This window comes from Microcaecilia unicolor, chromosome 4, assembly GCF_901765095.1.
Source record: "Microcaecilia unicolor chromosome 4, aMicUni1.1, whole genome shotgun sequence".
NCBI classification, from domain to species: domain Eukaryota; kingdom Metazoa; phylum Chordata; class Amphibia; order Gymnophiona; family Siphonopidae; genus Microcaecilia; species Microcaecilia unicolor.
Window position 1 is genome coordinate 99,996,394 of NC_044034.1, and position 13,055 is coordinate 100,009,448.

General features: G+C 40.6%; 1 protein-coding gene across 1 annotated transcript in view; it reads right to left on the bottom strand.

Moving 5' to 3' along the window:
* Positions 1–1,826: 1,826 nt before the first annotated feature.
* Positions 1,827–13,055, bottom strand: part of TNFSF11 (TNF superfamily member 11) — a 106,643-nt gene continuing 95,414 nt past the window's right edge. The window contains exons 3-5 of the mRNA XM_030200542.1: positions 11,184–11,229; positions 8,634–8,726; positions 1,827–3,022 (exon numbers count right to left, since the gene is read on the bottom strand). Coding sequence (XP_030056402.1) covers positions 2,589–3,022; positions 8,634–8,726; positions 11,184–11,229 — 573 coding nt within the window. The 3' untranslated portion in view covers positions 1,827–2,588. The remainder of the gene's footprint in view (positions 3,023–8,633; positions 8,727–11,183; positions 11,230–13,055) is intronic.

Here is a 13,055-nt window from a genome sequence, read left to right on the forward strand (position 1 = left end):
AAAATCCTTTTTTGTAGGCACGCTGAAAAATGGAACTGCACGCGTCCAAAACACGCACCTACACCAGTGCAGGCCATTTTTCTTCACGCCTGAGTAAAAGGGCCTAGTGCCCTGTTATAGAATTACCCCATTAGTGGCTTGAATATTGCTGCTGGACAGCGCTGAATCCGGATATTCAATGCTGGCCGTATCTGGGAACCAGCACTGACTATCTGGATTACATATAACCATGGTGCTGACTGCCACGGTTAAATGTCTATTAACAGCACACACAGAGATGCACCCATGAAAAAGGGTGATGACTGATCCCAGGCTACCCTGTCTAGATACAGGAATCCTAAGCAAGCTCCATCATTCCGGGGTCAGTTTTCATTTATTGTCTATTGGGTTTTGATATACCATCTTTACAGAATAAAATAATAAGAAAGAAAAGAACGCCACAAAAACAACAGGAAAGTACGCAATCATAGAAGTCTTACAATCAAGCTTACATTCTAAGGCCTGGAACAGGATCTCCAAGCCATCATTAATCCAAGGAAAACTGCCAATTGGGAGGGTGCAAAGGAATAAGTATTACCACTTAGTTCAAAAGCCATTTTGAAAAAATATATCTTAAGGTTCAATTTGAATGTGTTAAAAGAAGTTTATGACAAAACAGACTCGTTCTCTTTATATCGACTGTCAAAATCATTTTTTTACAGATAGATTAGGGCAAATGATTCTTGGTAAGCAGTAAACCGCGTGTGCTGATATATATTTTCCATATGTGTTTTCAGCAACCACGCCACAAAATATACAGTTTCATTCAATTTAACTAGGGCTTCTAATTTTAGGCTTTAACCGATGAACAACAATTAAGCATCCTGGTGCAGAAGAAATTAAATAGGTGTTAACCGGATAACCACCAGAAAAATCTCTCTTCCACTAGTGATCTTTTATGACTCCCGTTGTCTGCGTTGGATCGTCCATTCTGTTTTTGTGCCTTTGCCATGCTGACTCCTCCCCAGGTACACAAATATGTATATTTAATTAAATCAAAAAATATACCCAGCCATAGTAACTGTACCACAAAACACTGATTTTTATATTCCTTAAAAAAAAACCTAATTATCTGGAAAGTAACCACCTAAATTTACAAGTTGTAAACACCTAAGAATAGAACCCCGAACTATAAACAAGCCTGATGTACTGCACCTTGTCCTAATGCTGACCAGCAGATCAGAACTGATAACTAGACTTTTTATCGCAACGCAGTACTTTAATTCTGAACATTATGTTATCAAAAGCAGCAGTTTAATATAGCTGATATTTTTTTTTTAACGGGAGGGATGTTTTAAACCCTTCTTTTGATTTCCTATTTTTAAAAATGTTATCAAAATAATACCTGGCATATCTTATTTTCTCATTTCAGGTTCTAGTTTGAGAGTGCCTCTTACAGTAAATGAATGACTGCTGTAGGTCCAAAGTACAGTAGAGGCAAGTCCATCTGCAGCAAAAGGACAGCAGCAACCAAACAGAGTTCAAACAGAACTAGGTGTTAACAGATACATTATCTTCTACAAATCAGCTATATAACATACAATGAAAAACACAACAAAGATACAAACAGTCCAGAGTCGGATCCAGATGGAACCCCAGCAATTCATGAGGAATCAAAAGGTTGTCAATAGCAATTGCTTAGAGCAAACTACTCTTCACCTTGGGGATACTTTACCATCTCTAAGGTCGACCTAAATGTTGAGATTTGGGTGTCCCCGACCATATTATCGAAACAAAAGATGGATGCCCATCTTGTTTTGATAATAGCGGTTTCCCTGCCCCTTCGCCGGGACATCCTTAGAGATGGGCGCCCTTAGAGATGGTCGTCCATGTTCAATTATGCCCCTCCACGTCTACTCTCCTGCAGTATCACCGGGTGTTCGAGTAAAGGTTTTTCGTTAAGAGTATCCCAATCAGTCCCCAGAGGATCAGAGCTCCTCTTGGTTCAATGCTTCTCGTTTACACCAGTGGCCCAGTGTCTATTCTAATTATTTAGTGGTTCCAGATGCAGACAGTTCACTGAAACAAGCCAGGCTATTGTTGAACTTATGATTCCTTATGAATTGGTGGAGTTTTGTCTGACTCTGACTGGATTATCTGTAACTTTGTGGATGATTTTTACTTTGTGTTTTATGGTTGATTTATAAATAAAATCTACTTGTTGCTTCCTACTAGTTCTGTTTTTCCTCTGCTTGGGTGCTGTAGGTTGCTATGCAAAGGAAACAGACCTCATCCATTATTTCAGATCTTACTCAAATGTATCAAAAAGTGTATAGTCCTAAGTAACATTACACATGTAGGAAAGTTTAACACAGGCCTCCAAACTTTTAAACTACATTAACCAGCTGCTTCACGATACCAATTTAATTCAAGTGATTCAAAACATAATATACATTTATTTTACAATATAGCCTTTACATTTGGAAAATGTATGTCAAAGAATGTAATCATTTAGTAGTCTCTGAAACAGTTACCATAAGTAACATACTGTCTTTCCTGTTTCAATGCTATTAACCATGTAAATCACATAGGGAATGAACCAGAAAGAATCATGGAGCTAGACCACGAATTTTAAAAGCCCCGTAATAAGATGCCTCTTGACTTGGATCCAGTAATGATGGATTTGATGCCTGGATAAATATTTCATCATCAGCCATTAACTTAAAGATCCCACCTTGATATACTGAATAAAAATAATATGGTGAGTTTCTTGACCAGACCTTGGTTCCACCTCCTTTCATCAAAGTTTCAGAACTTTTTTTCTTCATGTTCGATTTACATACATAAACCATCAGCTGAAGAACTGTGTCCCTCAGGTCATCATTTCCTGAAGCCTCATGGTGTCGAAAGCAGATGTTTGCATACACGTAGTAAAATCCATCCTGACTGACTTTCAGTTTTCCATGGTTGTATGTCATATTTAATATGTTTGCCCAGCCTTCTTGGTAGTTCCAGGATAGAAGATCAACTTTTTGTTGGGTACCTTAAAAAACATTTTACAAATGATGCACCATAAATAATCACAAAATATACTGCTCGAGAAAACACACTACATGGAAGAAAATAAACAGTTTTCATACTACATACAAAACTCCTACATCTGCAGTTATACATGCATTTGGGTTTATTCTAAAAGGAGCTGCCTGGTTTTAGGCAGTAGAAAGGCACTTAAATGGTGGTAGTGATTTGCACATATATGTGGCCACTAATGCATGTAAATCACCCCTTATAGAATATTGACTAGTGCAGGGGTAGGCAACTCCGGTCCTTGAGAGCCGCAGGCAGGTCAGGTTTTCAGGATATCCACAATGAATATGCAGGAGATAGATTTGCATACCATGGAGGCAGTGCTTGCAAATCAATCTCCTGCATATTCATTGTGGATAACCTGAAAACCTGACTTGCCTGTGGCTGTCGAGGACCGGAGTTGCCTAACCCTGGACTAGTGGAAAAGTACTCACCATGATGAACGTGCACATGAGAGGAGTTTGGGTGAAGTACGCAAATACATGCATAAATTACTGTATTTTATCATTTGCACATTAGTACTTATCTTTGCACGTATTCTGGCTAACATCTAGGCACGGACATTTAAACCAGCTGTAGGGCTGGTGTAGGAAATTGTAACTTAAAAATAGGTGCCTACTTTTCTATATAGAATAGGCTTGAAATAAGTACAAAGAAACAGAAAAATGTAGGCAGATAAAGAAGACATATGGCCTATTCAGTCTGCCCATCCATGCCATCAACTCTCCCTATCACTCCCTTAGAGATCCTATGTACTTGTCCCAAGCTCTTTTAAATTCAGATACTGTTTTCGACTTCACCACCCTTTCCATGAAGAAGGTTACTTCTGAGTCTATCCCCTTTCACCATCATCCTATGCCCCCTCATTTCAGAGTTTCCTTTCAGTTGCATCGGTATTTAAATGTCTCCATCAAATCTCCCCTCTCCCGCCTTTCTTCCTGCTTATCCTCTTATCCTGAGTGCCCTATTATAGAATTACCCTCAAGAACCCTATTTACCAAGTTGTGTTAGCTGCTTAACATGGGAATTACCATATGTTAATAGTTATCAAAGGCCAAGGCTAACAGTTACTCTGTCTTAACTAACACAGAAGGGACATGGAATGAGCAGAGAACATGCCTCACAATTAATGAAGAGGTAGTTATTGTGCACTAACTGTTAATGTGGCAGATAACCTGGAGCAGTTGATGCCACCTCAAGAATTGTAGCTAACTGCTTTGCATTATCTTCCATGCAATTAATGTGCTTTAAGGGGTCCTTTACGAAGGTGCGGTAAAACCTTAGTGCACCCTTACATGGGTTTTTCTCATCCATTTTTACTGCAGCAGTAAAATGGCTGATTTTCCATTTTGTAGGCAATAATGGCTCATGGGGTAATCCTGTGCTAACCAGTTACTGAGCAGTAATCTAGATGTGCTGACTAGCACAGGAATGCCCACTCCCTACCCTCTGATACACCTCCTCCCCCCCAAAATGTAAAAATATATTTTAATGCATAGTTAGCATGCAGATATTTGGAAATTAGTGCAGGACACCTGAGCGCCTCCCGTGGCACGTCATTTTAAGCTGCCATGGGAGGCAGGGCCAGACTGAGGTTAAGGAGGCCCAGGGAAGGAAGAACTGAAGCCTCAGCATATGCTGCTAAAAGTTATGTTTAATGATTGTGACCTGGCTGAGAAGCCACTTTTGTTTCCTGATTTGGGACTAACAAGCCTTGCTCTGAGGTTTGGCTGGAGCCAGGCCTGGAACTCTGAGAAGAACTTACAGGCTGTGTTTGGGGCATGGCAGCCCCACCAGTCACAGACTGTGTTATGGGCCTGCTAGCTAAAGGGCCTGCTTGAGACTGTATTTATTGAATTACAAAGGTATTTCATCTTGTGTTCCTGGCCCTGTGACGTATCAGGCCTCAGGATTCAGTTAATAAATCACTTATTTTCATTTATACACCTTTGTCCGGCTGTGTTATTTCGCAGGCTCACCCACAAACCCCGCTCAGGATATTAAACTGAATAAGAAAATACTGAGGACACTCCCAACAGTTGATGCAAAATTTTGTAGTTACCATGTATTAATTATTGCAATTTTTATATAGCAACTGCAAACCTTTATGGCACTTTAGTATAAAGAACCCTAAAGGCATGATTAAAACACTAATATTACTTTTTGCAAATGTTTAACAGAGCAGTTAAATTGATTTTTTTCATAGGATTTTGGCCTCATCTGTCTGAATCAGAACATATAATATGAAATAAGAATACTCAGAGGGTAATTTTATAACAAGGTATCTAGGTTTAAGAATATAACAAGTTGTCTATTTTTGTCCTAGTTTAAAAAGACACATACCCCCTGATTCTATAAAGGTTGGCAAAAATTGTGCACACAAATTTAGGTGTGTTCCTAATTTGTAAGTGCAATTTAACAGACTGGGCCAATTAATGCCAATAATTGACTTTTTAGCAAGTAGTTATTGACAGTAATAAGATTTGATTGGGACTTACCCACGTAAAGTTAGATGCGGGATGCATACCTAAAATTTATACAGAGCCCAAAAAAGGGGGAACAGAAATAGGAAGGTCATGGGTGTTTTGGGGTGTAGCAGGGACGTGGTTTTGAGTTGCATGCGTAATCATAGAAAAGTGCTCCCCGTGCAAATTTAGATGTGGGTATTCACACCATGTTTTTGTTGGTGCAAATAGCCATGCCTAAATTTACGCATGACCTCGCTGCTTAAGCGTTAATTCTATAAAGCACACCAAGTTTTACATGTGGCTTATAGAGTACCATTTATGCGGGAGGGGGAAGGGTTGGTGCCAATTTTTTAGGCACCTTCTATAGAATCTAGCCTATAAAGGGGAATTCAGTAATGGTCACCCAAACTTATGTGCCAGGATGATGCATGCTAAGCATCAGTTCTATACTGGCAGTTCCATATGGAACTAATTTTAGGCACAAGCACTGGATGGCGTAAATGCTGGTGTAGAAGTCCCAGTAATTAGGTGCAATAATGACATCCCAAACCTGGTTTCTAGGCATGCCCCTGATTTGTCCATGCCATGCCCACTTTGGAGTTTTGCACAATGGAAATTTGACGCAGGGGTTCTAGAACAGGGCATCAGGCATTTAAGTGCATAACTACTAATTAGCTCCAATTAGCACTTGTTAAGGTGCTGATCCTTAGCACCATTTGAGAGCCAATTATCCTATTACATTACGCATAGGTATGGAAACCGCACATGGAATTCTGCACCTAACTTTGGGTTCCATATATAGAGTTTGGGGGGATAGAGAACTACGTGTCTTTATAAAATACTAGTGTAAATCCTGCTTAAATAGCACCATGGAATGCAGGTTCAAACCCTACTATCACTCCTTGGGACCTTGGACAAGTCTCTTAACCATCTACTGCCTCAGGTACAGAAACACCTACTGCACCCAATTGAAACTGGTCTTGAGCTAAAACTGAAAAAGGCATGAACCAAATCCTAATACATAAAATAAAAATAATAAATAAACTGAGTGGGAGCTTTTGAGGAGGCTCTTGGCATATAGGTAACACGGTAACAGGTGCAACACATGTGCTTATGTGCCTTCATAGCTTAGGCACCCTGTTATATAAAGATCTTTACTTTTTCTAGATAGAATAATTTTGTGTCAACTGCAAATTTAATCACCTCAACCTTTTCCAGATCATCAATCAATATGTTAAAAATTGATCCAAGTACAGATCTCATATGCATTCTATAAATTACTTTCTTCTTTGGAAATAGCAACTGTTTAGGAATGTAGTTATCAATATGGGTTATACCATTAGGACATGTTATTTTACCACAAAAAGGAGAAGTTATCAATGTGGGCTACTGTTAAGATGTGTTTTACTGTTAACCAGTAACTAGGTCTCATTGCATAAAATGGGACCTGTCCTAAAATAGTATAAGTCGTGGTACAATAACCAATCATCAGGGCTGCCGAGAGACATAGTCGCAGTTGCAGCCCTGCCCTCTCCACTCAGACCGCTGCTCCACCCCCTCCACTCGGGCCGCCACTGCCTCCTGCCCCCTTACCTTCCTGCGTCTGCTCATCCCTTGGTCTGTCACTCTGCTGCTCCTGTGTGCCAGGACCCGGGTTATCACGTTAATGCAGTCACCTGGGTCCTGACACACAGAAGTAGGAGAGAGACAGACTGAAGGAGCAGAACCTTCTAGCGCCAGGCCCCGATGGAGACCGTGCCTGGGGAATCTTGCTCCTCCACCCCCATCCTCTCTGTGGCCCTGCCAGTCATAACAGTAGCCCACATTAAGTTGTCCTATTTTAGAACAGGGGCCATTTTATGCAATGAGACAGAGTTACTCATAACTGAGGTTAACAGTAAAACAACCCAAATTACAGCTATGTCATGCAAGGTTCCGCGTTAGGAGTCACAGACCTTAAAAGGGATCTGGGAGTTATCGTGGATAAGACGTTTAAAACTTCTGCTCAGTGTGCTGCGGCGGCTAAGAAAGCACACAGAATGTTGGGTATTATTAGGAAAGGGATGAAAAACAAACGCAAGGATGTTATAATGCAGTTGTATCGCTCCATGGTGCGACCGCACCTCGAATATTGTGTCCAATTCTGGTCGCCGCAGCTTAAAAAAGATAAAGGAATTGGAGAAGGTGCAGAGAAGGGCGACGAAAATGATGAAAGGGATGGAACGACTTCCCTATGAGGAAAGGCTGGGAAGGTTAGGGCTCTTCAGCTTGGAGAAAAGGCGGCTGAGGGGTGATAAGATAGAAGTCTACAAGATAATGAGTGGAGTAGAGCGGACAGATGTGAAGCATTTGTTTACACTTTCAAACAACAATAGAACCAGGGGACACAAGATGAAGCTAGAATATGGTAGATTTAAAACAAGCAGGAGAAAGTTTTTCTTTACTCAGCTTTTAGTTGGACTCTGGAACTCATTGCAGGAGAATGTAGTGACAGCAGCTGGCCTTACGGAGTTTAAAGGGGGTTTGGACAGATTCCTGAGGGAAAAGTCCATTGAACACTATTAAAAATTAATTTTTTGGGGGGGGGGGGGGCCCCCCCCCCCCCAAAAAAAAAAAAATTTAATTTTTAATAGTGTTCAATGGACTTTTCCCTCAGGAATCTGTGCCGGGTTCTTGAAGCCTGGATTGGCCGCTGTCGGAGACAGGATGCTGGGCTTGATGGACCCTTGGTCTTTTCCCAGTATGGCGGTGCTTATGTTCTTATGTTCTTAACATGTCTTAACCGTACATACATTGATAATTTCCCCCTTAGGAGGCGGTGCACTTTAGTAAAAGGCCATTAAAGTGATTATTCTAACTACTATAAATTATGGTTATTAATGAATAGAAAACGGATGCTATACAGCCCTAATGTACTTCTGGGTGGCTCAATATTAAAAAAAAAAAATCCCTAGCCAAAACATAAACCCCACCAAGTCTGTATTTCTTGGAAAGTGCATCCCATTCATTTTTTTATATCTGGTAGGCAGACTTGTGGGTCAATGTTTCATAATTTTGTTTTCTAAGCAATATGATGGATTGGGCTTTTGTCAAGCTTACCCAATGTGTGATTAGACAGATTGATAGTGAGATGAGCAATGGGCCATTTCTCATGCCTGCGCTTCCTGATCGTCCACATTTCTTCAGCAAGAGCTGAGGATGAAAGAAATGATATTACAAAATTATTAGCACTGTGGATTTGCAGCACAAAACAAACTTAAATCTAGGCCATCTATAATACTGTACAGTACATTGTGGGTTCAGTTTTCAAAAGATAGGTCCAGTAAGTTCGGAAGTTATCAGGAAATTCTTTACACCTTCTCCCCATTCATTTATCCAGCCTATGTATTGACCAGACAAAATTTTGCTGTTTCTCATTGGGCAGAGTCAGAGCCCGATGGAAGGGATGGGTAGGAAGGGACAGTTACACTTTAATCAGTTAAGTTTGGCTGTACAACCATCTGTTCTAAGCTTAACTGGGTAATTTGCCTGTACAGCAGGGATTCTCAATCCAGTCCTCAGGATACACTAAGCAAGTCTTGTTTTCAAGTTATCCACAATAAATTCTGTGACAGGTCCAGAACCTGTCAGGTTGTGAAAATGTGTTTTTCCTTTAAAAAGGAAGCCGAACTACAGGTCCCATAAAGCTTTACACAAGAGCAGGGGATAAAAGGAGCCAGGGTGGGGGCAGGGACACCTGCAAACCCTCCACAGCAAACTAGGCTCATAATAGAAGAAACTGGGTAGAGCTAGGCCACTTTATTTAATCGAGTGGGAAAGGAGTTAAGCCCTCAGATAGGATAGGCCTAAGGAGAAGGGAGGGGTTGATACCATGAAGCCCCTTCCAAAGATCTCCCCAGATAGCAGACAGGGAAGAGGGGGAAGGAAGAGAAGAAGTGCCTGCAGCCCACATCCAAATGCTCTGACGAGGAAGGATGGCCAGTCTGATAGCAGCATCCCAAAGGATGAGCAGAGAAGAAAACTGGGAAAGGTACGGAGTTGAACTAAGAAATTTAGCCGGGGGTGGAGGAGAGGACTGTAAGGTTCCTTGGGGTTTTGTCCTATCCATGGTAAGGAGGCTGTTGGACTAAGGCCATATGTCCTTAGTAGATTGTGGTCTGTATGTGTATTTTTGTAGTTTGTTTTGGAAGGCAAGACCCCTACCCCTAGAGACTAGGTTGAAGGAGGCTGCCCAAGCATGAGGGCAGCAGAGAAAGCTAATTTGCATAAGCCTTGGATGTGGAGAGAGCCTGTTTTGCATATAACCCCAAACTCTAACCAAGTATATTTATTTTTAAAGTAGAAGAGACAGACAGTGCCAGAAAAAAAAGAGCTTCTTTCCTAAGGAAAGAAGGTATGGAACATAAGAAAAGTGAAGAAGTAACTTGTGGGAAGTCACCCTGAGTGCACAGGAAACTGACAGCAAGGACTACTGGTGTCAGAAGGTGGCAATTGACTGCTTCTAGTCCCTTTATTAGAGACAAAGGTCTTCACTGTAGCTCTCTGAAGCACTTGGGATTAGTGCTTGACCCCTAAAGCAAGGGATGCAGGCCCTTGAACTGTCACTCTGAAGGGCTATAGGCTGAAGCCTTGCCACAGTATGCATTGGGTAGATTTAAATGGATGCAATGCAAGCAAACCTATCTCATGCATATTCACTGTAAATATCCTGAAAACCTGACTAGCTGGGTGTGTCTCAAGGACTGGGTTGAGAACCCCTATATTACAGAGATGCCATTAGAAATATGTGACATTCCTTTGGAGACACTCTCACTTATTAGATCCTCAGTATCTGTGCACTGAATCCTGATCACTACTTTCATGAAAGGCAAGCCTCATGAGAAGACAGGCCAAGGACCCTACCAGTAGGAATATCTGAGCACAGCTTACTATATACTTTGACTTCCACTGCCTGATCCCTTATCCTGGCACCACCACATTTCCATACTATTTGCTACTAAGTGGAGGACAATTTTCAGCCCAGAGCATTAACCCAGGTAACTATTGGAAAAAACGTTTTTGAAAATACTCATATTGCCTTCAGTCTGAGACAGCAAAGAAAAGCAAATGGGGTAGACCAATGGTTAAAGCAGTAGGCTGAGACTCAGGGGAGTCTAGTTCAAATCACGCTACAGCGCCTTGTGATCTTGGACAAGTCATTTAATCCTCCTTTGCCTCAGGTACCAACTTAGATTTCTGCCCCTGGAAGGCTTACAAATTACCTACTGTACCTGAAAGTACATTATTCAATAGCTTGCAGGCAGCATATAAATAAAAATACTTTATGCAGCTTTTTTTGTTTGCAAACCAGCATGATACTTAAAATAGTTCTAGATTTAAACCATGGACATACCATCGGAAAGCTTTCACTCTTTTAGGTAGTACATCTCACTGTTTGGGATGGCTCACCCTTGGCATCTCTGCCTTTAATGAGGAATATTCAGTGGATAAGCTATCTTAATATCTAGTTAAAAATAACCAAATAACTCATCTGGTTAATTTTAACTGGATATTGGGTCTCTGAACATCAGTCCCTGTGTTATATGGTGTCAGAAAATAATTTATACAGAATACAGTTTCTACTGTTGTCACTGATCAATCACCACTTACCTTCCTCTAAATCTGGCTGAATTCTTTTAAGGTAATGATGTACTTCCTGAAATGAAAATAAATAAAAGACCCAATTAAAATGGTTAAATTGATGGGCGTTAACATCTCAGTATCAAGAATAAAATGTGTTCACTTTTTATGTTTTGATAAATAAGTGGATTCACATCCCTGATCATCTGGGCCTCCATTTGGTGAGTACTGTTTGAACAGCAGTTTTGGCCAAATATCACCTCTCTTTAAAGGAAGCACAAGGCTGTTATTCCTTTTATTTTTTTTTTCCATTTATTTATTGAAATTTAAAGGCTGTTATTCAAGTACTTTTGAAACTACTCCTCCTCATTTCCATTGCGCTACCAGTCCTGGCTCCAGAGAGCTTACAATTCAACCAAGACATACATGACTAACAAGAAATTCCAGGAAAATATATTTCAGAGAAGTGGTAAAGATGTATAAGCAACCTCAAAATGGTGAGTTTTTAGTCTGGATTTGAATATGGCCAAAATTGGATCATGATGCGCCCACTCAGGAGCTCGCTCCAAAATATATTCACGAAGGTCTGAAAAAAGAAAATCTGCTGTGCACAAGTGTGGACCAGCTATTGATGCTATTATTGGGCTCTGCCTCCATTTGCACCTACAACTAGCGATACACCTTCCTAGATGTTAGGACTATTTATCTCGCCAAGGCTTCCACCTCAAATACATTTTACTTCTGCTCCTAGCAGGGGTAAATCTAAGTGGCCTCCCATTCTATGGAAAATGTATTTTTCAAATTTTCTTTAGATGCCATGAAAAACTATGAAAGCCAGTCCCTGACATACTTTGGGGGGGGGGGGGGGCACTATAATGCATTTCCTGTACATGTAATGGAAACCTAAAAGCAATTTCTCTCAATCTCACAAATACCATAGCACTATGTGGCATTTGTCTCTTGAAAAGCAACATTGAGAGTCCCTATCAATTGTGCTGATTATCCAGACATGTCCTTCCATTCATATCTCTTTCTTGCAATGCTTTCACACATGCTTTCAAATCTAGCACTAAGATGCATACTAACCACTGATAAAACAAAACAGACATTCCAGCAAACTTGACTTCTTTACTCTTTTTACACAATAAGCAATAAAACATAGGCATAGAAATGAAACTGGTTGAGCAATAAACCAATACTATTCAATAAAAATGTTTTTTAAAATGGATCAGTCTTAGTGGGTATTCCTTTTGAGCAGCAAGACTCTTTGTAGAAGCCACTATATTGTCATCAGTCTTTTATATATATACATTTTTTTTTTTACTTAGTTTTTAGCTTGAAACAATGGACACATTGCAAACATGGCCAGATTTCGCAAGCTTCATCAAGCAGTTCATTTCAATGCTCAGGTTCTCTCATAATGAGATCTTTGATGAGATGCATTATGAGAGAACCTGAGCATTGAAACGGACTGCTTCCCTGATGAAGCCTGCGAAACCTGGCCATGTTGGCAGTGTGTCCATTGTTTCAAGCTAAAAGCTAAGTAAAAAGGGCACAAGCATTTATACTTGCTACAAGCTATTAATGCTTGCGCCCAACTGATGGCAGTCAGGCATGCATGCAAGTGCAGGTATTCTATAATATCGCATCTAATTTCTGGGAACACCCATAACCCACCCATGCCCCTCCCCAGCCATGCCCCCTTTGGAGTTGCATGCTATTAAATTTAGCCGTACATGTTATAGAATAGGGCAGATCCACATGTAACTCCTAATTACTGCCAATTAAGTGCTTGTTAACTCCAATAATTGATTGTTGGCACCTAATTGACTAATTAGATTACACGTGAATCTGAGATCCACACACAAATTTAGGCAACCTTTACAGAATCCGGGGGTCTAT